Here is a 26603-nt window from a genome sequence, read left to right as displayed (position 1 = left end):
CTAATGTCTCTGAAGGATTTCCAATCAATTGACCATCCTCTTCTTTTCAAAACTTTTCTCTTATTCCATTTCTCTATACAGTTGACCCTCGAACAACTTAAGGGTTTGGGGCACTGACCACTACACAGTCAAAAATTTGTGTCTAACGTTTGACTCCCCCCAAAACTTGACTACTAATAGCCTACTACTGACCAAAAGGCCTCCTGATAACAATAACAGTCAATTAACATATGTTTTACATATGTATCATATACTGTATTCTTACAGTAAAACTAGAGAAAAGAAAATATCATTAAGAAAATCAAAAGGAAGAGAAAATACATTTATAAGACTATATTTATCAAAGAAATCCATGTAATTAAAACTGGACCTGCACAGTTCAAACCCATGTTGTTCAAGGGTCAGTTGTACTTTTAACTTTCTCATTCACCTTCCACCCACCCCTATATATAAGTTTACCCTAATTCCAAAGTTCTGTCCTCAGTTCTTTTCTTTCCACAGTCTCTCCCTTGGCCACCCTATCTACTCTGGGGGCTTTGTCAGCCATAAACTGATGACTTTCTAACAGAAAACTGTGTCTTTTTCCTTATGATCTCAATGCAGGTTTTCAGGGACTGGTGCATTTCCATTTGCAGATCCTTTTGGCGGCTCTAATGCTATAGGCTGGAAACTGACTCATCTTCAAAAGAATGTTTTCCTCTAGTATTTTTTACTTTGGTTAAAGGCACTATCACCATTTCAGATTTGATACTTTAGTCACCACTTCTGATACTTAAGTCCATTGTCTCGTCTCTGCTCATTCTCTCTCCTTAGCGTCTGTCCCATCTGGTCATTTCACATTATTTTTATAAGCCTGAGCTGCATTTAGCCCTCTATTACTTATTGATTAGACTAAAAAATAGTTCTCTCATTTGTTCCAATATAAAACACACGCACTCACACTCTGTCTCTCTGTCTCCCTATTTCTGTCTCTGTTTCATGGTGAGGTAAATATTAATCAATATTTTCATCCTGTCTTCTCTTCTCCTCAAAAACCATTGAGGGCTCTGCACTGGTGATGTTAAGAGCGGTGTTTGTTCCACCTCTGGGTGCAGATGTTGTTCGTGCCAGACTTGGGGACCAGCTACCATGGGTGCTGGCTGCCAGTGGTTTCCACCTGTTCTTCCCTCCAGAGGTTTGCCTTAGTCTGCAGGAACTGCCTTGCCTGGAGATACCTGAGAAGTTGATGCCTTTCTCCCCACTTAGTGTGTTTGCTGTGTATCAAAGCCTCACCCCATTCTCCAATGTAGGGATAAATTCTCTGGTGCTCTGGCTACCTGGTGGGGTCTGGCTAAAACTAGACTCCTGAAAGCACATTTTTGACTGCAGTCTTCCTCTGCCTTTTTCTGCTTCCTTCACTTTCTTACAGTTTTCTTCTGGAAACCAGGTACACAAGAACTCCATCTTAGATTCTTTTAGGGAAACCTGACCTAAGTCAACTTCCATGGTACTGCACACAAATCAGGCACTCAAATATTTCTCAAGTAAATAAAACAGGCTTTCAGATCTCTCAGAAAGAAGGTTTCATTCAGATGTAGTTGCTTCTCTCAAAATAGGCATTCTCACTTATTTTCTTCTTTGTCCAACTTTTTATTGATTAGCTCTTGTCTTTCCTCTCAGTGTAGAGATGTTTGATTATATTTATAAGATTTTCAAATTCTTTTAAATATAAACTATAAACATGATTGAATAAGAGCATAACTGAAATGTTTAAATTTAAACATGATTTAAATGCATGCTATTAAAATGTTCTTTGCAAGAGATATGGAATATTGTAGAAAACACATGGCCAGTGCAGAGTGTAGTGACAGCCCTCAGTATGGCAGAATGTGCAGTGCTAGTTCCTTCAATGGTATTTGGCTCTTTTCATTATATTTTCTGGGGTTAATATTCTTAAGGTGGCATTATTATTATTGAATAAAATACAATTATTGAATGTATATAAAGGACATGTGCTTATATTATTGAATTTTATGTGCATTTGATGCATTAAATATATTTTTAGATATTCTTTTTCACGGTCCCATAGATGCACTGTTAATATCCCCGACAATGCAAATACAAACAACAATCCTTGCTAGTGTTCAGGTGTTCACAGTTAGTGATTTTGGAACTACAAATAACAACAGCATTGTGGTCACAGCATATGTTGCATGCTGTTAAGAATTTTAAAAGTACAATAAAAACAGATATATACACATACATATATCATTTGCTGAACATATTAAAATGTCAAAGAGATGTCAAATGTATCTATAACTGTTCATGAAAAAAATCCAAGTAAAAGTTCACTGGTTTTTAAGGAAAATTAGGAAAAGTAAGCTATTTCTAGAAAATTCAAGAACTACTCTGAATACTATTATTCCGAGAATTTAGAAATAAGAGTACTGTAACATCTACTGATATCCCATAAAAGAGAAATTTCCAACTTTTCTTAGAACTGTCGCATCACATTTATTTTTCAATGGCTCTACTCTCCCTGAAAATTGAAATATAAGATATTGAAAAGCTGAAGTGCTATAAAATTAAACTTGCTTTCAGAATTTGGTGCTATCACCCAAGGTAACTCAAAATACTATGGAGTTTTACAAAGTTGAGGTCTTGTATTGTTTATTAGGAACATAATGTTGGCTTTCAAAGTCAGTAGGCCATAAAAATGTTTCATGTTTCAAATGTTTTGCATTTCTGAAAACTTATATGTTTATATTTCCCAGACTGATTAATAACTTGTAATTCATTCTTGGTTTTGGCAGCTACCTACATATATACTCACTGTGTGCCAAACGGATAAATAACTTTGTCTTTGACATTCCCAGTGGTAAATGCACCAAATAGCTACTAACATGTTCAGTGTGATGTTCTGAATAACGATACTAAGGCAGGAATATTAGCATACTGTCACTTTGGTGGAAAGTACCTTCTCCTTTTCCATTCTCTTTAAGAGTTTCTATGACTAAGTAGTTAATATTTATAAGAGTCTTTCATAGAACACCTGTCACCAGACTGCATTCAAAGTGATCCTGGCTTAATATCATAAAGGTATGTTAATACCTGAGGGCTAAGCTGTGATGAAACAGATAAATTTAGATTAGAATCTTGAATGGTTTGCCTGAAGTCACAAATTAATCCAAACACACAGCTGGAAAAAGAACAGCTCTGACTCCCATCCCTGTTCCCCACCAACCGGCCAATGCTTGTTCCCAACAGTGCCCACATGCAGGGTAAGCAGGGTGTGGGCATGGAATGTGCACTCTTCACAATGTGTGGAGACCCCAAAGGGACCAACTGTACCAATCTACATTTGTCCCTTATAATGTGAGAAAAATGAGGGGCTTTGGTCAAATTCTCAATATTCTCCGTTTTAAAGACATAAAAGTCTGGGTTTGGGAATGGAGCCACAAAACAGTCAGTAAGGACTTCTTACTATACACAATAGTTAAGGAGATTAATAGCCTGAAGCCTTGAAAGAACTGTTGAATGTTTCTGTACCTCACTTGCATTATTTGGTGGACTGGAAGGACATTACTGTTCCCTCTCAGCTTTAAACTGGATGTCCCTGAAATAGGCCCCCAGGCCCATCCTCTGAAGCAGCAACTTGCCTGTCTGGGCCTCAGGGACTGTGTGTCCCTGGTCCAAAGGAGGCTGCATAAGAAGGTGTGCCTCTTCCACAGCAGAGACCATATCTTGGGTCTATTCACATAAATAAATAAGCCATCCAAGTCAGCATTCTATTTGAAAAATATGAAACCTTTCTCTTTATTAATCCAAATAACAGATAGCTGATAAAGCTATTCCGTTACAATACAAATGGTGTCATTTGACCCTTTATTTACATGCATAAGGACCTCAGAGCTCCTTGTGGTTTAACGATCTGTGTAAGTATTCCTGGAATAAAACCATTGGTTACAACCTCTTTTTCTTGTTATAGCCTTCCTGGGGCACTTTGTGTCTTCTACTTAAAGTGCACTGCAGACACTCACTAATTAGAGTGAAGTTTACCACAGTGGACCACAGGCACACTGTCATTAACTAGCTGTGATATTTATCTGAGCCGTAGCCTGTGCTCAAAGTCTGGGCTACATCTCATACTACGGCTTTTTTCACCTGATCCTAATTACACTGAGCTAGAAGTTGTCTCCAGTGTCTTCTTGTTCCTTTACCTTTCCTACCAGTTAGAGTGTGAGGCAAAAGTACAGGATTCTTGTCCTTGCTACACAACTAAAAATTGTGTCACCTATATAGAAACATGCAATAAGCATGAACCATTATTTGCAGAATGCAGAACCTCTACGATCTTATTTACAACATGTATATTTATGTATTTATATATGGATTCAAGCAAAAAAAAAAAAAAAAGAGGATGCTTTTTTTCCCCTATATTTATGTCCTACCCGGGACCAGAGTTAAAACTATTATTTAAAAAAAATTTGTTGGGGCCCCTGGGTGGCGCAGTCGTTAAGCGTCTGCCTTTGGCCAGGGCGCGATCCCTGCGTTATGGGATCCAGCCCCACATCAGGCTCCTCCACTAGGAGCCTGCTTCTTCCTCTCCCACTCCCCCTGCTTGTGTTCCCTCTCTTGCTGGCTGTCTCTATCTCCGTCAAATAAATAAATAAAATCTTTAAAAAAAAATTTGTTGACTTTTTCCTTTTAACAATACAGATTCTTGGTACAAGAATAAAAGTAATTAATGAGTGAGCAGAATTATGGATACACTCGCTGTGCATTTTAAAGGTCAGTGTTAGTTTCAATGCATAAAGCTAAGAAGAGTCTTATATTATCCTCATCTTCATATGCAACTCACCAAATTACTTCTTGAAGCTAAAAATTTATCATTATTCATTCTTTTCTCTATAAGGCTCCACCTTAAAATTCAAGCCAATGTAACATAATTTAATCCCAACTAGAGACAATTGTTAGTGGTTTCTACCAGGCCCTGAACTCACTTTGTTGGAACAATGAGGTTATTCTATGGCTCTGAAATTAGCACTATGGAATAAGCTACCCTAAAAAAAAGATTTTTTTTTACCATAAAATTTCTGTTCAAGATCAAAATTACAATCAAGCAACAAAAAATGCAAGAGTGAGGTGTCATCTTGGTCCAACCAAACAGACTTGCATTTGGGCCAGTAACTAGCTGACTCACCAGCAAAATGCTTTTCTTTTCAGAGACCTAGAGTGACTTCTTTAAAAAGTCCATGATAGTTTTATGCCAATCTCAAGACTATACAGACATGCACTTAATGTGACAAAAAAGGAAAAATCCGAGGCCACATTAAAACAATATTTTCTTTTATATTTTGGGAAATTCTATTAAGAATATTAGGAAACCCTGCAAGGAATCTAAATCTTAGAGGGAATTTTTTATAAATACCAGGTTTTTTTTTGAGATATTTCATATAAACTTCTATGAACATACTCAGCTGTCTGAAATACTCCACTTTTCACTAAGATACTTTTCTGGGCTCCCATCCAGTTCCTGTCCTTATGCCTCCAATGGATTCCCCATTGCTGTCTCTGCTTCCTCACAATTCACCCCCTAATTTACACCTTTCTTGCAATTTTCATTTCTAATGCTCTCCCAATTATTCAACTAAAACTCCTCTTTCAGCTGGCATCAATTCCAGCCACCTCTTCTTTAATCCAACATCTTTCCTCTGACTTTGTTCCAAATTTTAATCCTGTTCAACCTCTGTACATCCTGAAATACTCTTCTGTTGGCTTCTTGGTTCTGCAATGTCTTGGTCCCTATTCTGGCCCTTCTCTGACCTCATCTTGGGCTGAACATTCTCTTGACCCCCACGCTTTTCTCCCTTACTTCTCTCTGATATGCTTTCATCTGAGTCTTAGGGTCAGTGCTAAACATAAGTTGAATTTTAAGAATTATGTTAATCTAGAAAGGATGTGAGACTTAAAAATATGCCAGCCAAATGTTTTACCTGTAGGACTTTAAAAAGATAACAAAGTAAAAATATATATATATATGTATATATATTATATATATGACAGAATCAAAGAAGAAAATCAGGAGGTTAAGAAAAAAAAACTATAAATCTCAGATATATATTGCCGCGAAACATTGCTGAGGTTAAGAGAAACTTCTAAGTATGAGAGAATACTGCCATGTATTTTATTAAACGAACACTTTATAATCTAAGATTTAGCTACTTAAAAGCCAATGAAAAGAATAAAATAAACTAATACAACTTTGAAACAGAAATTTGGTGTGGTTCTTGGATAAAAATAGTGTTCTTTTTTTTTTAATTCAAAATTTTTATTATGATATGTTAGTCACCATACAGTACATCATTAGTTTTTGATGTAGTGTTCCATGATTCATTGTTTGCGGTATAACACCCAGTGCTCCATGCAATATGTGCCCTCCAAAACCCATTACTGGACTAGCCCACTCCCCCACCCCCCTCCCCTCTGAAGCCCTCAGTTTGTTTCTCAGAGTCCATAGTCTCTCGTGGTTCATTCCCACTTCTGTTTACTCCCCCTTCATTTTTCTCTTCTTATTGTGCTTATAGAAAACTGTACACAAAGGGTCAAAGAGAAAAAGAAAAGGAATTTATCAATCAAAATCTGTATGCCTTAATAACAATAACAATAGTAATATTAACATGTTTCTACGATGTTTGATATTGTTCAAAGTACGTTTACATGTTACACCTATATTTGTTTTTTGGTTTTTGTGACACCTATGTTTGAAACTAACCATAACTGTGAGATATTGGTAGAGCAGAAGCTATTGTCTATTTAACCATTGAAGAAAATGAAGAAATCAATGATTTATATAAAATTAAATGTTCTGATTTCATTAAAGACATTTATGTCCAGGAGTAAGGTGTATAAGACTTGCCACATATTTTATATGTCATTGCAATTAACTTAATGATAGTTAATTCCTTCCTGGTCAAACACCTGTAAGCAAAATATAAGAGTTTTGTTGACAATGTGTTAATAAAAAATAATTTTAAATTCATAGATTTTTCTTTTGTTTTCTGTTGCAAGCTTCAGTGAAATGGAAAAATTACTGGTCTTAGCTTGCAGTGTGTGTGCATGCATACACACACATATACATACAAGTACATTAATATATCTAAAAGAGCTGAGTGCTCCCTAACTCTTGAGTGGAGGAGAAATGGTGGAACTAAAGATGGACCTAACTGTAAATATGTAAGAATGCTCACTTCTTAAATTAATTTGCTTCCCTTTTAAGTAGCTTATAAAGCAGAATAAATCATGGATTGTATTTGGAAATAATATTTGTAAATGTGTATAATGTCAATAATACCTGTTCCAGCTTCCTTCCTCAATAAATACAGCACTTGTGAAAGGCGGTAGTAATAATGACAAGCCATGCCTAACAGTATCTATAAAATTCCTTTACATTCTTTAGTTTCTGACACTGTTACTCTTTTTTTTTAAAGATTTTATTTATTTATGTGACAGAGAGACAGCCAGCGAGAGAAGGAGCACAGCAGAGGAGTGGGAGAGGAAGAAGCAGGCTCCCAGAGGAGGAGCCCGATATGGGGCTCGATCCCGGAATGCCAGGATCACGCCCTGAGCCGAAGGCAGACGCCTAACTACTGCGCTACCCAGGCGCCCCAACTAACACTGTTACTCTTGATAGAGGATAAAAGTATTATGAAACTATTGAGACTATACATATTTATAAATGGAGTAAATTTGCATAAAGTAGTGGTTGAACTTTATAATTTGAATACGTTCCTCCATAATTATCATGAAGAATACATAAGTTTAATTTATTCTTTAACCCACCTTCCTCTGAAATGCAAGCTTTGAGAGGGTACAATTTCAATTTGAAGCATTATTATTTTTAAAAAGCCTCATTTGAATATTTTTTAAATTTCAGCTAGTCTTTGACAAGGACTCTCATAATTATCTTACAAGCCAAATTAAGAAATGTGGGTGGGAAGGAGGTACAGTTTAATGTATTTGTACATGATTTAATTATCATGCCACAAGAACATCAGTGGTAATCAAGATGGCAGCCTTTGCTGGTGTTAGGTGAAACTGTCAGGTTCTATTCTGTTCAGGATTTATTCAAGATTTGCATGAAGACTTAGAGGATAGGCTTATCACATTTTAAGGTGACATAAAGCTGGGAGCTATTTCACTAGAAAAGAAAACTAACAGAATGATATTAGGGATTAAAATCCAGAAGATGAAATTTAACAATGACAAGGATCAGTTCCTTCTCTGTGATTCAAAAAGGCACAGGATGGATGAACATCGGACTTGGCAGAAGTTTTCATTAAAATAAAAGAAGGGAACATTAAATTGACCACATATACAAGTCAAAAGTGCGATATCATCATGCACTTAAAAATTTGTTAAGAGGTTAGATTTCATGTCAAATATTCTTACCACGCACACACAAACAACTCTGCCATAGGAGGGATAATTCAGACATAATGACCTCAACCTAGCCTCACGCACCTAGCTCTATAATTTCCATCTCAAACCACCAACAGAGTATAAGTTTTTGGGAATTGGAACTAAAAATCTGTTTATTATTACGTATTTCTATTTTGAGAATACAGTTGACTAAAATTGTATGTATTTAAGGTATACAACTGATGATCTGGTATGTGAACTATTCGTCATGATCAAGCTAATCAACATATCCATCACTTCACACATAATTACCTTTTTCTTTTTTTATGGTGGAAACACTTAAGATCTACCCTTCTAGCAAATTTCAAGTATACAATACAATATTAATTATAGTCTCATTGTCGTACATTACACCTCCAGAACTTATTTATCTTGCATAACTAAAACTTTGTACACCTTGACCAATATTTCCCCATCCTCCTCTTCCAGCCCCTGGTAACCACCATTCTACTCTCTGTTTCTATGAATTTGACATTTTTGGATTTAGACATAAAAATAAGATCACGCAGTATTTGTCTTTCTGTGTTTGGTTTATTTCACTTAGCACAATGTCCTCCATGCAGGATTTTCTTATTTTTTAAGACTGAATAATATTTTACTGTGTACATTTGCATGTGTGTTGGTCTAATCACATTTTCTTTATTCATTCATCTGTCAATACACATTTAAGTTGTTTGCATATCATGAGAGTGCAGATATTTCCTTGAAATGCTCATTTCGTTTCCTTTGGACATACACCCAGAAGTGAAATTGCTGGGTTGTAAGGAAGTTCTATTTTTAATTTTTTGAGAAACCTCCACACTCTTTTCCACAGTGGTTGTACCAATTTACATTCCCACCAAGAGTGCACCAGGGTTCCCTTTTCCTCCTGTCCTCACCAACACTTGTTATCTCTTGTCTTTCTGATAACAGCAATTCTAACAGGTATGAGGTGACATCTCCTTTTGATTTGCATTTCCTGATGATTAGTGATATTTAGCACCTTTTTATGTACCTATTGGCCATTTGTATATCTTCTTTTAAGAAACTATTCAGCTTTTTTGCCAATTTTTAAATGGGTAACTAGGGGTTTGCTGTTGAATTGCATGAGTTCCTTATATATTTGGTATTAACTAGGAGGTATAATTTATCACTCAGTTTCCAGGAAAGGAGAGTTATTAGAAGGAAAATGTCCTCTGGATGCAGAACATAGAAATTAACTTGGAAATATGGTCCTAGATGCAATTAGACATCTTGGCTATCATTGGGGAAAAAAAGAAGCAGCAGCTTGGAAATTAACTACATAAGGTCATTTCATCTGGTCCTCTGCCCCCAGTGAGTTAATTGCTTAAGGCAGAGTCAAAAGCCTAAATCTAGATAAGTTATTTTCTATTTTTCTCCCTGACATTACTTAAACTTTGATCAAGTGGATTAATGAACTCTTGAATAGAGAGGGGCTGGAGAACCAAAGGGGAAACTACAGTTGTATATACAGGTATTGGGAGCAGAACACAGATAGGACTGCTTTATAAATAATTTTAAAATATCAGCATAGTTCCACTTATTGGCAATGTGTCCTTTCCAAGTTGCTTAAAAACCTCAGTTCCTCTATGTGGATGATAGTATTACATATCTCATAGAGCTATTTTGAGAAATAAATAAATGAAATAATAATGTGAAACATTTAGCACATTATAGGTGATTCATAAATCTTAGTCATTATTCACAAAACTTTTCCTTTTATTCTTTTACCATCAAAATTTATTAAGCCCTTTCGTGTTCACTGAATTAGCCATTTGTAATAAAAAGTAAACATAAAATTTTTTAGTTTTTAATTTTGATTTTTGTCCAAATCAAATCTTAATTGTACTACCAAAAAATAATAAATAAATAAAAACAAAGAAACAAAGCTGCTTTAGTAGAAGGAATTAGTTTAAAAAAAAATACACAGAAGTGTATCAGGTCAATCTTAAGCTCCAGTAGAGGTATATTGTCTATAGTACAAAGGCATACTTGCCACATTTTGCTCTGCACTAAATAACACCACACATGTTCAGTTCCATTCTTGATACCTCCAGAAAGTCCATAAGTATTTTCTGGGAAATACTATCAGCATGTTGGGAGTCAGAAATCCATATAGGAGGGAGTTAAGAGAAATGGGATTTTATTAACCTGATAAAAGGTAAACCTCGGTAAAATATATCACTGGTTCCCCAATACTTGAAGGATTCTGATATACTTGAGGCAAAAGACTTATTTGCCAGAGGACAAAACTGGGAATGATAAACAAAAATGACTAAAAAAGAGATTTGGGGTTAATATTCTAGGACAGTAAAAGAGAATGTGGGATTTAGAATCAGAAGCTCCATATTCAAGTTCTGACTCTACTTTTTATTAGCTCTTTGACTTTAGGCAAATCACCTAAACTCTGAGTCATATAATCCTCATCTATAAGGTAACAAAAGTTAATAACAATAATTATATGAGTAAGCACATAAAATGTTTCAAGATTTTAAAATGATTTGAAAATAGTAATAACAATAAGCCATAAGAATGGGGTGACCCACTGCTGAAGTGTTGAAGTGAAGCTTACCCATTATCGCTGCAGGGGTTCCCTTTCCTGGGGGAAGCTAAGACTAACTATTGCAAGTATAATTTATTCACTTACTACATATTTTATCTCAAAGGCAGTAAACTGTAATGAAAGAAGAATTACAAAGCATCACTAATGTCAATAATTTAATTCAACTAAAGACTGTAGTTAATATCCACAATCCTTACAGAATTCATGAACAGGCAGGAACTCCACAAAGATACTCATCAACTTAACTCTGCAAAGATCAGCTTAACTCAAAACCCCAAAATATGACCGATGTGTCCTAGATCAAATTACAGTTAATTCATTTCACCTAAACTATATCTCTACATTTGTGCTGCCAATCTTGAAAGTATATAGAACTTTCTGGATTGTAAAAGCTCTGTCAAAACCTCAAATCTCAAATTTCAGCCTTTGGATAGTTAATACTCTCCTTATGCCCATCTGCTTGCTGTATTTTGGGTTTATTTTTATTAATGTTCAGAAATAAGTAAGCCGTGAGATAGTAATGCCTGCCAGTTGTTCCAAGTTTACTTACCCTCTGACCTTCTTTTCCAGGTGGACCCTGTGGGCCTTGTATCCCCAGGGAACCCTGTGGGGGGTGGAAAGAACACATGTTAATAGACTGTTCGAAGTACACTTGCATCACAAAGAATGATGTGAAAAGTAATACCTATTTTATTCATTAAACAAAACTTTTAAAGTGATTTGAGCTCTTCCAAAGTTAGACTCTGTAATATAGTAATAATGGTAAATTGTCCTTCTGTGACTGGTTTGTCTTTGGAACTAACCCCAGAAAAGAAAAAAAGGTGATTCCAAACCAGGTGTGAGGCCAGGGTTCACTTCAAGATTCCAGACTTCCTTCCTTTCTGACTCCCAAGTGGTCAGAACTATGTTTCACCAAACTAACATAAATAAGTAGTAACAATATTTGCAAGCAGGAAAAAAAAAAGGTTCTTTCTATATATGAACTCTATAAATATAGCCACATTTTTGGTTGAGACTAGCTCTTCTAAGTACCCACTAAGAAAACACATGATTATGATGTTGGCTTCAATATGTGTCTTTTCATAACATTTAATTTTTAATATCATAGACATTATTTAATACTTTATCACAACAACATTATCAAGAGACAGAAAAAAAAAGGAATTTTTTTCAGATTATAAAAAAGGCCCAGGAAATCCCAGGTGCTGCTAATCTATAAGTCAAGTCTCCTTACTGTCACAGTTACTTTTACACAGGAATTCTTACTCAACATGAAACTCAAAATGATGCTATATATTTTTTAAAATTGTCAGTAGTTATTGCCTCTCTGAAAGTTTCTTCTTAGTTCTCCTGATGCTTCCTCCTTCCCTATTCAATATTTTAAATGTGGAAATTTAGGCTCATTTTCTTCTCAGTCTGCATTCTCTTGTCACGATCTAATATACCATGGGCTTTGAATATTCTAAGCCAGTGATTCTAAGATTTACAATGTAGGTATCCAACCACCTGCTTGAAATACTTCTTTTGGGCATCTGAAACTTAGCACATCAAACACTAAACTTAGGACCCTCTTCTCCCAAACTGGATTCTCTTTCAGCATCCTCCAACTCAGTTAATTCACACAACATCCTGTTAGTGCTCATGCCAGAAATCTAAAACTCATCTTCTGTACTTTCCTCTCTCAAATCTCTCTTTCACATCCAGTTACCAAGTTTGGTTGGTGCGTCTCCAAAGTATGTTTGGGACCATCTATTTCTTTTCATTCCTATAGCTCCAATCATCACTTACTGCTTGCTCCTCTGCTTCCTACTTGAACCAGACACCAACCCCTCCATTCTCCACATCATGCCAAACTGATCTTAAGAAAACCCAGCCTGGTCACAATTCTGGACTTCAAGCTGTATTACAAAGCTGTAATCATCAAGACAGTATGGTACTGGCACAAAAACAGACACTTAGGTCAATGAAACAGAATAGAGACCCGAAAAATGGACCCACAACTACCTGGTCAACTAATCTTTGACAAAGCAGGAAAGAATATCCAATGGAAAAAAGAGTCTCTTCAACAAATGATGTTGGGAAAATTGGATAGCCATGTAGAAGAATGAAACTAGACCACTTTGTTATACCAGACACAAAAATAAATTCAAAATTGATGAAAGACCTCAATGTGAGACAAGAATCCATCAAAATCCTACAGGAGAACACAGGAAGCAACCTCTTTGAACTTGGCCATAGCAACTTCCTACTAGACATGTCTTCAGAGGAAAGGGAAACAAAAGCAAAAGTGGACTATTGGGACTTCATCAAGATAAAAAGCTTCTGCACAGCAAAGGAAACAATCAACAAAACTAAAAAGCAACCTACAGAATGGAAGAAGGTATTTGCAAATGATATATCAGATAAAAAGCTAGTATCCAAAATCTATAAGGAACTTATCAAACTCAATACCCAGAAAACAAAAAATCCAGTCAAGAAATGGACAGACGACATGAACGGACATTTCTTTAAAAAAGACATACAAATGGCTAAGAGACATATGAGAAAATGCTAAATATCACTTATCCTCAGGGAACTACAAATCAAAACCACAATGAGATACCACCTCATGCCAGTCAGAATGGCTAAAATTAACAACTCAGGAAACAATAGATGTTGGCAAGGATGTGGAGAAAGGGGAACTCTCTTATGCTATTGGTGGGAATGCAAGCTGGTGCAGCCACTCTGGAAAACAGTATGGAGGTTCCTCAAAAAGTTAAAAATAGAGCTACCCTATGACCCAGCAATTGCACTACAAGATATTTATCCAGAAAATACAAACATAGTGATTCAAAGGGGCACATGCACCCCAATGTTTATAGCAGCAATGTCCAAAATTGCCAAAATATGGAAAGAGCCCAGATCTCCATTGACTGATGAATGGATAAAGAAGATGTGGTATATATATACAATGGAATATTACTCAGTCATCAAAAAGAATGAAATCTTGCCATTTGTAATGATTAAATGGAACTTGAGTGTATTATGCTAAGGGAAATAAGTCAGTCCCTGAAAGACAAATACCATATGATTTCACTCATATGTGGAATCTAAGGGAAAAAAAATAAACATAGGGGAAGGGAAGGGAAAATAAAATAAGATAAAAACAGTGGGAGGCAAACCATAAGAGAGTCTTAACTATGAAGAACAAAGTAAGGGTTGCTGAAGTGGAGGTGGGTGGGTGAAAGGCATGAAGTAGGGCACAGGATGTAATGAGCACTGGGTATTATACACAACTGATGAATCACTAAATTTTACCCCTGAAACTAATAGTACACTATATGCTAACTAACTTGAATTTAAAGAAAAAAGAAAAAAGAAAAAACCCAGCCTGACCTTCCCTGACTTTCCACAGGAAGAGATGAATGTCTTTGTTCATCAGTCTTAAAGTGCCTTGTACTTGACCTTTAAAGTACTTATCATGAGTTCATTTAAATGATTGTGCAGATAATGATTCACCAAGTTCTAAGGACAACAGGTAGAATCTGTCTTATTCGCACTATGGACCTATTAATGTCTGAGTGAAAAGAACATATTGGAAAATCAATTCACTTTAGTTAAGTTTTTGGGTAAAGCCAATAATTTTCGAAGAGTTTTACAAATATTTATGATTAACCTATCATATATTAAATGCTTAAATGGTTTGGAATAAATGAGAAATCTAGCAATAAAGATTCAAACAAATCTGAATTTACCTCCATTCCAGAAGAAACATTCTTTTGTTACCTAATTTTTAAAAATTTAGGACACATTTATACATTCTGACCTTTTTCTTTAAAAGTTGTGGTTACCTTTAAACTAAAAAATCAGATGTGCTGCAATGACCTATAATTATTTATTATGTATATATTCATTTTTTATAGAAGAAAATGCTTTAGTAATGTCATAATATGCATAATTTCAACATCTAATTTTATTTTGAATAGAAAAAAGTTCTAAACATAATTTTTCATTCAGATAGCTTTCATTTGTTTAAAGTTGTCAGTATTTAATAAAAATTACTGTAACTCATTTTCAGAAAGCATTAATACAAAAAATTCTGCATGTATCACAAATCCTCAGTGTTTCCTCAAATCTTTGATTCTTTCACTACAAAACACTAGTAAAATATATGTATTTATTACTTTAATTCTTTTATCTACTCTTGGAACAATATATTTTTATTTGTTAATTTTTAAAGATTTTATTTATTTATTTTTGCAAGAGAGAAAGAGCATGAGCAGAGGGAGGGGCAGAGGGAGAAGTAGACTCCCCGCTGAGCAGGGAGCCTGATTCAGGACTCAATCCCAGGATCCCAGGATCATGACCTGAGCTGAAGGCAGATGCCTTAACTAACTGAAGCCACCCAGGCACCCTGTTCTTGGAACAATTTAATGTTATAGGGGCATAGAAAGCCTATGTTCTATTGATTTAGGCAGGAATAAAAAACAAGGAGTGAAAAAAGTTATCAGTTTTTGTTTTGTTTTGTTTTTTTTACAAAAAACACCTGCCAAATGATACATAACCAAGGAAAGTTGGCTAATTAGGCCAACTTTAGGATGGTACATTTATAATGCACATAAGAAAAACAACTTTCAAAATCCAAATATACCAAGTATTAATTATAATATAATTACAGGGAGTTGTGTCATTTTTTAAAAGACTGACACAATCTTGGCTCTAGATTAAAATCCTTCCTTTTACCCTTAGGAAACTATTATCATTTCATGAATAGTCAAACTTATATATAACATTTTTGATATCCGTCCAAATGTTGACAGCTCTTTCAGTGTTTTTAAACATGAGCTACTAAAACATACACACACCAAATATTCATGATGGGAGTACAATTAATTCTGAGCCACATATAATCAAAATTGCACTCCCTTAGTTGGAGAAATTATATACAAAAGCCTACAAAAATGCAAAAATATTAAACTTGATTTGGAATGGATTCAATGGACTTAAAAATATTTATGAGAACCTTTTGTGTGTAGAGTCCAAATGGTACACTCACACACATAAGCCCACTAATATGCTTCCTAAAAGTTCATGATTCTGAATCCCATGTCCCACCCCTACCTTATATTTGCTAAGTCTAGAAACCAGGGAGATTTTTAATGAAAAGTTTAGGAATTATTTTTAATCTCAAATGGATTATTCACTATTTGAATTATCCATGGCCAATTTTTAATCCTAGCCATGTTGCATTAACGTTCAGAATATTTTGAGGTGTCTTTATTGAATATTAGTTGACATTTACAAAGAAAAATAGTATCAACATTGCCATTAGTAAAACATAGGTCAACCAACTACAGACAAATCATATTTTTTCCCAAAATAAATTAAAATTTGGGGATGATTCATTATTTACAATTATCCAGTTTACTATTCCTTCCAACTAGCAAAGTCAAATAGTGAATTTGCTGATCACTTACTATTGAAAATTATACATATACCTAAGCTCCAGCCTACCTAAACTTGGGTAGAGCTCAGCATTTGTCTCAGACCCTTCCACAATTCTTTCTTACTCTGGCCTTAATGCCATTATGTGTGTACTTTATTTATTCTCTTAGTTTACTAGGAGTCCTAGAGGACAGATCATCATTTTTTTTCTTACCTCTACCACATTTATAGAAGAGACTCAATAGATACTTAGTAAATTGGATCATAAGGAAGAAAACACTGGGATGGGATAATATTGGGTCATGGTGGTAGGAAACAGGCTTCTGGTCAACATCTAATCATGCTTTTTTCAAAACTTTAACTTAAATACCAAATTGGAGAACTTTCTGTCTTGTCTGTATTTCTCATCTAAAGTATTCATTCAATTATCTGATACCCGAAAGTAAAATTGTCTTACAGTTCATTTAAGAATTATTTACCACTTATGATATCATCTCTATTATGAAACCTATTTAAATCTTTGACCATTATTTGATGTTTTATAGATGTATACCACTTTTCAAGTTAGAGAATTGTATCTTATGTATAATCTGTGCATTATTTTCCCTCTTTTACTTTAGCTTCTTTCTTTGCTTAAGAAGTTATGAATAGGGGCGCCTGGGTGGTACAGCGGTTAAGCGTCTGCCTTCGGCTCAGGGCGTGATCCCGGCGTTGTGGGATCGAGCCCCCACATCAGGCTCTTCTGCTATGGGCCTGCTTCTTCCTCTCCCACTCCCCCTGCTTGTGTTCCCTCTCTCGCTGGCTGTCTCTATCTCTGTCAAATAAATAAATAAAATCTTTAAAAAAAAAAAAAGAACGTATTTTGGAGATTCATGATGTAAACATCTTCATATGTCTACACAAGCATTCATGCTTTTTTCTTTTTTTTTAAGTGGAATTCTGGACATTAAAAATGTTGACAGGGAAAGGAATTCATAAGGCTATTACCTCTTCTGGCTAGGATAAAACTATGTAAAAAATAGTCCAAGGCAGCTAAACCATTTTAAATTCCAGTGGACAGCTATTACAGTGTGTTACACTACACATAGCTCTCTCTGGACAATCTGCTGATTACTTAAAACAGGCTAGAGCTTATCATTATGGAAGTCCGTGTAAATATTTAACTGAGAAATTACTTAGAATTAACTGGTTCAGAACAAAATTTTGAAGTGTTTAACAAATACAGCAGATGTTTTGTAGAGTTAATAGGGTAGATTAATTGCATTTAAACACATTTTCACTTGTGAAAAGAGGCAAGACATATTCATAACTTCTTTTTTATTTAAAGATTTTATTTATTTAACAGAGAGAGGCAGCCAGAAAGAGAGGGAGCACAAGCAGGGGGAGTGGGAGAGGAAGAAGCAGGCTCCTAGCAGAGAAGCCTGATGTGGGGCTCGATCCCAGAACGCCGGGATCACGCCCTGAGCCGAAGGCAGACACTTAACAACTGTGCCACCCAGGCGCCCCTATTCATAACTTCTTAATCAAAGAAAGAAGCTAAAGTAAAAGAGGGAAGTTTCATTTTGAAATATTATTTGCACTCCCTTGCTAGGGATGTTGCAGAATATATAATACCCAAAACCAACTTCAACAAAAATGTTATGCAAGTAAGTGTATTTTAACTGTTACGATTATTGCCTTAGAATATGCTTCATAGACTTGAAACGTAAGATTAAGCAGGATCTTCACAGATTCTTAAAATACCACTAGGACATTTTCTGTCTTTCAAATAGAGTGTACAAAATTAAAATGGAAAACAGAGTTTGTCTGTTTTTATAGAAAATTTCATGCCTTTAATATGAGAACAAAGGGAACAAATTTGATAAGGTGGAGACCTCAGAAAAAAAACAAAAGTGAATTAGTAAAAATGTGGCACACATAGTTCAGTCATGGGAAGTGGTTCTGAGAAGTGGAATCAAGAATGTTTATGTTAATAAACTAAAGGAGTGACTGGTCTTACGTCATTTCATAGAATTATCATGACACAAGAAAGAATTTCCCTTAGGGCGTGAAAGTATTCAGAAAAGGAATTCTATGTTATATATAAAAAGCCTAACATTTTATCGTAAGTAGTTGTCAGTGCACACCAGAAAACAGACGTCTTTGGAATTAAAAAAAACAATAGAATCTCTCTCATATACTAAAACAAACAAACAAACAAACAAATAACAACAACAACAAAAAAAACCGAGACAAATCTTTCCAGTAACACTGACAAGAGAAGAATGTGAAGAAGCATCACTAGAAAGAAAATTCTATGAAATATTTGTGTACACAGGAATGCTTCAATCATTTTCAGTTACAGTAAACAGGTTCCATAATTGGATGGACAATTTTATCCTGTCTTCAACAATTTAAAAAATAGAGGTCATCTATAGTGCTTTCAAAATCTAATAGTTTCATTTGAAAGTCCTGCCAGAATTTTGGACTTGAGATATAATGAAATATGATTGTTCCATGTGGTTACAAAGATAAATTTAGGAATAATCTTTTTTCTGTTTTTTTTTTAAAGATTTTATTTATTTATTTTGACAGAGAGAGACAGCCAGCGAGAGAGGGAACACAAGCAGGGGGAGTGGGAGAGGAAGAAGCAGGCTCATAGTGGAAGAGCCTGATGTGGGGCTCGATCCCATAACGCCGGGATCACGCCCTGAGCCTAAGGCAGACGGTTAATGACTGCGCCACCCAGGCGCCCCTTTTTTCTGTTTTCTGAACTCAGAAATCACATCTCTTTTTATACATAGATTCTGAAATCGCATGTTTTCAATCACTATTGATTCAGCCATTAACACCAGAAATAAAAATTAAATAATAGAACATATAGTCTGCGAATCTGGAAAACTGTAGGACATCTGTACTCCCCACAAACTTTCCTCTAACAAGAATTTTTGCCCCTGTTAGGAGATACTCTACTTTGTAATTTGTATGTATCCTCAGTTCCCTTCCACTCTGATTACCTAGTACAGTGAATTGCATGTAGTAGGCACTGAATGGCTGAATGACCACTAGATCCTGATTCTTTACACTTCTCTTGGTACATCTGCTATAGTGAGAACATTAATTCTCATAGCTACCAAAATTCCTATTAAAAAATTTATATTCTTCCACAAATCCCACTTGATATCAAAATAATCCAAGTTATTTTTAATTCTTATGTGGTAAATTGCAAAATAGATGCTCTACTTCTATTTGGAGGAGTTGCCCTTCATTAGAGGAAGAAATGTAAGTTGCATTAAATTTATTTCATATTGATGAGGATTAAGTACTTACTTTTTGAAAAAACAACATGAACTGAAGAGGTTAATGTATCTATACAACATTAATTAATAAGAAATAGAACCAATCAAGTCATTTAAAATGCTTATATCATTTAAAATCATGTAGTTTTATATTTGGTAATTATTCTTGACTCACTTTAATTGACTTCTCATAAATATTTTCATATTTTGTTAATTTTATATTTTTAGTTTTCTTGACTATGAAAAACGTTATGTAAATTTGCTTTATTTTGGCCATAACTCAATAATGAAACGGTTTGATTTCAGTTAACTCAAGACCATGCTGACAAGTAAAAAATTGGTAGGCCAATGGTCTACTGAATCCATTTATATCATCTGTCTTAATGATTTATATGAGGAAGAATATGATTGGTTCCTTTTTTATGTTTTAATGATGAGTCTGGTCATAACAACAGTCTACTTTTGGACTGGTTTTGATGTAGGTCACTGACCACATGGACACATGGTTCCAGTGCAGTAAAGGGAATAATCTACATATAGGTTGCTTTAAAATGTCTTCTGATAACTTCTGAGAATCGACAACATGATACAAATGTAATTCCAAATTTAATATCATGAATAACTTTTGTATATAGGCTATGCAACATAAGTGACAAGACTGAAGGAAACCTTAATCGAGTAATTTTGGGGTTAAAACATAAATCAGTACAGAGATAGTCACACACCACATGAAAGACCTATGAATTTAATGCAGATAACTGTGAAGATGGTTAACACAATATCAGACTAAGTAAGTAGCAACTCATTGAGTTAGGTGGTAAAAACCAAACTTTTATGAGGGGAAAATACTCCATACTGTAATAAAGGAATTTTAAAAATATATTAAAAACATATATTGAAGACTTTTCTCTTTTAAGATTTTATTTATTTATTTATTTAGAGAGAGTGTGCACACATGAGCAGGGGGAGGGGCAGAGGGAGATGAGAGAATCTCAAGCAGACACCGCACTTAGTGTGGAGCCCAACATGGGGCTCGATCTCACAACCCTGAGATCATAAGCTGAGCCGAAATCAAGCGTCCAACTCTTAATGGACTGAGCCACTCAAGTGCCCCGAAGACTTTTCTCTTTTTATCTTCCTTCCACTGGCCTTTCCCCTTTCTGCAAGGAGCATACATTTCCCTCAGAAGGATTAATATCATAATAGCATACATGTAAAGACAATAAAAGAGTCAATGTTCAACTTTTGATGTCTAAGAGTTCACATAGGACAGTAATCTGGAAGTTAGGCTCCATTAATAGAAGAGTATTTCTAAATATCAAATACCTCATCACCACACATCAAGAGATAATTCTCACAGATCATAAATTTGAACATGAACCACCTGGCACAGAGGAAGGAGCAGATAGAGGCTGTTTCTATCCAATCAGAAAGGGAATTGAAAACATGTCCTTCCTGTGTTAGAATGAAGAGTTTCAGGAGAAGAATGGTGAATTAGACAGCAGTATTTTTGCTTTCCTTCTACTTAGGAAACCAGGAAGAAAAAGAATTCATAAGAAAAAGAATTCATAATTTCTCATCAATTAGCAAAACCTTTATAATTCTGATGGAAATAATTTCTAACCTAGAATTCAGTACCAAGACAAATGAGCAATCAAGTGTGCAAGTAGAAAAAAAAATATTTTTAGACATGTAAAATCTTAGAAAATTTACCTCCCTTTTATATTCTCCTAATAATTTGCTTGAAATGAATTCACATAAATGAAAGAGTGAAACCAAGAAAGGAGATGACAAGTAAAAGAAGATTTGGAATCAACCAAGAAAAATAAATAAATAAAAGGAGTCAGAGAATGAGAATTTTGTAGTTTGCCTGAAAAGCTAGTAGCCAAGAATGGAGTAAAAGGTCTGAATAGGACTCCCCAAAATAAAAGACTCCTTGAGAGAATTTGAAAAATATGGAGGATAATTACAGGGCAAACACACAATTAGAAACACCAGGGAACAAAACAAAACAAACAACAACAAAACTATTCAATAAAAGTATACCACCTGGCTTTACAAATACCAATATTTATATAGTCATAAAATTGTGAAAATTTTATATTTTTAAAATAAAAGTAATACTATAACTATATTAACTACTTACTTGTGGCTGGGCATCTAGATTGTTTCTATTATTTTACTATTTCAAACAATACTGAAACAAATAGTCTTGCACATGCATTAATTTCATAAATGAGACCACACATAACTAAAATTTGAAATTTCAATAAACAGTATCAAACTGTCTTTCAAAGAGTCTATATCCACATATACTTCTGCAGAATGTATGAGTATGATTCTCTGCATTTTTGCCCACATGCTATACTATCAAACTTTTGACCTTTGCCAATCTTTCTTTATTGTGGTAAGAATATTTAAAATGAGGCCTACCTTCTTTTTTTTTTTTTTTTTAAAGATTTTATTTATTTATTTCACAGAGATAGAGACAGCCAGCGAGAGACGGAACACAAGCATGGGGAGTGGGAGAGGAAGAAGCAGGCTCACAGCAGAGGAGCCTGACGTGGGGCTCGATCCCATAACGCCGGGATCACGCCCTGAGCCGAAGGCAGACGCTTAACCGCTGTGCCACCCAGGCGCCCCGAGGCCTACCTTCTTAACAAATTTTTAAGTGCGCAAAATAGTATTCTTAACTACAGGCACAATGTTGTACAGTAGATCTCTAGAACTTACTAATCTTTTATATCTGAAACTTTTTACCCATTGAACAACAACTCTGTAATTTCTCCTCCTAGCTCCTGGCAACTACCATCATTCTACTCTGTTTCATTGAGTTTGACTATGCTAGATACCTCACTTAAGTGGAATCATACAGTCTTTGTCCTTCTGTGACTGGCTGATTTCACTTAGTTAATATCCTTCAGGTTCTTTCATGTTCTTGCATAGGGCAGGATATCTTTCTTTTTTTTTTTTTTAAGATTTATTCATTTATTTCAGAGAAGGAGAGTGAGCAGCGGGGAGAGACAAAGGGAGAGGGAGAGAGGAAGCAGACTCCCCACTAATTGGGGAGCCTGATGCAGGGCTCGATCTCCCCACCTGGAGATCATGACCTGAGCCAAAACCAAGAGTCAAATGCTTAACTGACTGAGGCACCAATCCATTTAAAAGGCTGAATAATGTTTCACTGTGTACATATATACCACATTTTTGTTCATTTATCTGTCAATTGACATTTAGGTTGTTTCTGTATCTTAGCTATTTTGTCATAGGCAAATGAAAAGATGTTCAACATCAGTAATCATCAGGAAAATGCAAGTTAAAACCACAATGAAAGATCACTTCACACCTGTTAGGATGGCTACTTTAAAAGAAAAAGATAAGTGTTGGCAAGGATGTGGAAAAACTGGAACACTTGGACACTGTTGGTGGGAATGTAAAATGGTTCAGTGGCTATAAAATCCAGTATGGAGGTTACTAGAAAAATTAAAAATATTAACTACCATATGATCCAAGTGTCCCACTTCTAGGTATATATCCAAAAGAACTGAGACCACTGACAATATTGTAAGTGAAAATTAGTATTCAGAGACATTTTAATTTGTATTTCTCTTATTATAAGTACATTTAGATGAATTTTTTATGTTTAAGAGTCATCTTGTTCTTTCTTTTGTATAAACTCTGTTCACATCCTTACCCAGTTTTTAAAAACTAAGTTTAGTTCATATATATATATATATATATATATATATATATGAATTGCAATACATGAATTATTTGTTCATGTGGCCACATTTACTAATTTTTTTTCATATTTACTTTCTGGACTTTTTTATATTTAAAAAGTTGATCTTTACTAATTATTTTTAAAGTTTCTGTATTTCCCAGGGCACCTGGGTGGTTGAGTTGGTTAAGTGTCTGATTTTGGCATGGTTCAAGATCTCAGGGTCCTAGGAGGGAGCCCCATGTCTGGGCTCCATGCACAGCAGGGAGTCTGCTTGTTCCTCTGCCCCTCCCCTCAATCAAGCGTGTACTCTCTCTCTCTTAAATAAATAAAATCTTTTTAAAAATTCTATATTTTCCATAGGACCATTCTCGTTTAGTTTTCGCCTTTAAAATTTTAATCCATCTAATATTTTTATTGGTATGGGAGTGATAAATGTATTCAACTTTGTGTTTTTCCAAATGCTAAGTAATTGTTCCCAATCTATTTACTCAAATATGATATTTATTTTTATGACCCTTTCAGTTTTGTTTTTAGCTATGTAAATATACTATTTTGAAAAGTATTAATTTTTTACTTAAAACACTGAATAAACTAAGGCAAATAAACTGATTTGCAAAGTTCACTAATGGCATGCAGTTTCAAAGTTAGCATTTGAAATAGCAAGGAATTGCTCTAATTTTTATACCCAGTGATTTATCCTAAAGTATACAACAGATTATTACTTTTAATGTAAGTGGTCTCAAATTGTAATAACTTGCCACTAATTTGGTTAACACAATGTAATTATTATCACATAAAATATTTTCTTTTAAGATTTATTTTAGAGAGAGAGGAATGTGTGTGAGAGAGAGAGAGCATGCGGGGTGGGTGCTGGCAGAGGGAAGAAAGAGATAATCCCATGCAGACTCCATGCAGAGGACAGAGCCCAATGTGGGGCTCGATCTCAGGACCCTGAGATCATGACCTGAGCCAAAACCAAGAGTTGGACGCCATAACGAACCACACCACTGAGGTACCCCCATGTAAAATATTTTTTTATCATCACTTTGTCTTTAGATTCAACTTGTACTTATTGGTGGTAGAACTAAGGAGATGACCTTTATAAGACTGAACAAGCCTTGTGAACCCTGTAGAACACGTGGAAAATGCCAGGGTGGCTGCTTAAATATTGAATGGTTAATTCCTAATTCACAAAATCAGTGAGATCTCCCTATAAATAAAGAATTAACTATATCGTGCATTTTGGTAATTTGTACACTAACCAATGGGTAAAGTAACTGCACTGTCTATTTACCAGCTTTTTGTGGATGTTAAGTGTGATAATGTGTACTGGCAGTTTTTATATTGACAAAAAAGACATCCTTGAAAATACTAAAACTCTGAGACTTAGTTTAATACATCTAAGAACTAACTCAATTTTTGTGGAAATTATACTGCAGGTCAATGGACAAGTCAATCTATATACAAATATTTCCTTAAACACAATCTTTTAGAAATGGGGTCAAACATTTACCCTCTGTAATCATATACTGAATAAATTAAGGCTGAGTCAGTGTGACTTCAATTCAGTGCAAGTAGCATTAATAAGATTAGTCACAATGTATCACATAGACCCTCCTCCCCCAGGATATCAGTCCCATGTTACTTTTCAATCTGCTGGGTTGGTAATATGAAGTATTTTTCAAAGGACCAGATTGTGATGTTATCAAAGCCAGACACAAATGCCTTAATTTTGAAACTACCAATCAAACACTAGAAAGTTGGCATGAGAGTAAATTACAATTAATGTTTTCTTAATATTTCAATGAAATGGAGCAATCAGAAAGTTATCTCTAAGCTTCTAAAAAAGAGTAGTGTATCATGTGAACAAATCAACATAATTTGAAAGTCAATGTACTAATATAAAGCTATAACAAGCACATAAATAGAACAGCATAGACTAAAGGTAAGTAAGAATGGCAATGTCTCAGAAGGTGTCCAAGGATTAGAACTGGTTAGAGGCTGAATGAGTTAGCAAATGGTTTGTTAAGCAAATGGTGTGGTAAATAAAAGAGCAACCATTTGCTAGGATTTATTTAAAAAGGGATGCAAGCACATTGCTGGAGATAATTCTTCATGAATCTTTGGCATTTCTGCTTGTCTTATGAGTGAGGCACTAACTGCTTTGTGTTCTAAACCATCTTTTCACCCACCAGCCTAGCCAAAAGGGAACCTAGAGAATTCAAACTTAATTCTGGCTCAGCCATGTAGATGTTCTTGTTGGCTTGATGTGGTCCTAGATCAAAAAGATAATGACTACTCGACTGAATACTGCTCACTCAGGACACTTTTGGTCGCATACTAGGCTAAAGCGGGGCCCAGAAAGGGTTTCTGTAAGTTTTATTAAAAATGTGTCTGTTCTTGTTGATATACTGGATTAATGCTTCAAGTCAAGGGGAAAGAGAAGTTCAGAAACTTAAGGAGCAAATCATCTGTTTTTCTAAGGTAGATCTGGGTAATTTATGGGATTTGTTCAGCTGGTTGAGTCTGGGATCCAGGGGAACATGGTTGAAATCAATACTCTAGGTTGGCCTCATCTACCTGCTTGGAGTCCTTTTAATAGTAGTCCTCTTAATAGTAGTCCTCATTAAATGCTAGATGGGACAAATTGAACAGTTTTGGTCTCAGCCTCTTTTGGTAAGGTTAATAAGAGTGGTTGATGCAGTGGCATACCCATAGGAAAATTGGCCAGGAGCCAAGACAGTATAGAAAAGAGGGGTGGATATTGTTGGGAGACAATGGGTCTTTCCATGGGTCTTTCATGTTTCTGCATGTCTTGTGAGGGAGGTACTAATTGCTCTTTTCTACTTCTGTATTATCTTTTTAAGGCTGCTTATATAGGAAAGCAAAGGGAAGATTTGCTTACTGTTCAGAATTTTAAAGATAATGTCTCCCACTGGGACAAAGCGCTGTTAAAAAAGTTCATTAAAAAAGATTTGGGCTCCCAAAAGTTGGAGTTCCTCAGCTGTGACACCAATTCATTGCATGTGCAGCACCTACCTGGGTTGGTGGCAAGGGCAACCAATGCAAACATGAAGGTCATGCTGCTTGCTGCCATGAGTGGTAATACCTATGCCTCTGACTCAGGATCTTGTGTCTACTTCTAAGATCCATT

The 26603-nt window shown here is 35.2% G+C and overlaps 1 protein-coding gene across 1 annotated transcript in view; it reads right to left on the bottom strand.

Moving 5' to 3' along the window:
• COL19A1 (collagen type XIX alpha 1 chain) overlaps positions 1–26603 on the bottom strand; it is a 312582-nt gene that overhangs the window by 128712 nt on the left and 157267 nt on the right. Inside the window, exon 15 of the mRNA XM_034648272.1 lies at positions 11574–11627. Coding sequence (XP_034504163.1) covers positions 11574–11627 — 54 coding nt within the window. The remainder of the gene's footprint in view (positions 1–11573; positions 11628–26603) is intronic.

This window comes from Ailuropoda melanoleuca, chromosome 19 (assembly GCF_002007445.2).
Source record: "Ailuropoda melanoleuca isolate Jingjing chromosome 19, ASM200744v2, whole genome shotgun sequence".
Classification (NCBI taxonomy): domain Eukaryota; kingdom Metazoa; phylum Chordata; class Mammalia; order Carnivora; family Ursidae; genus Ailuropoda; species Ailuropoda melanoleuca.
This window is presented reverse-complemented; position numbering and strand designations above follow the sequence as displayed.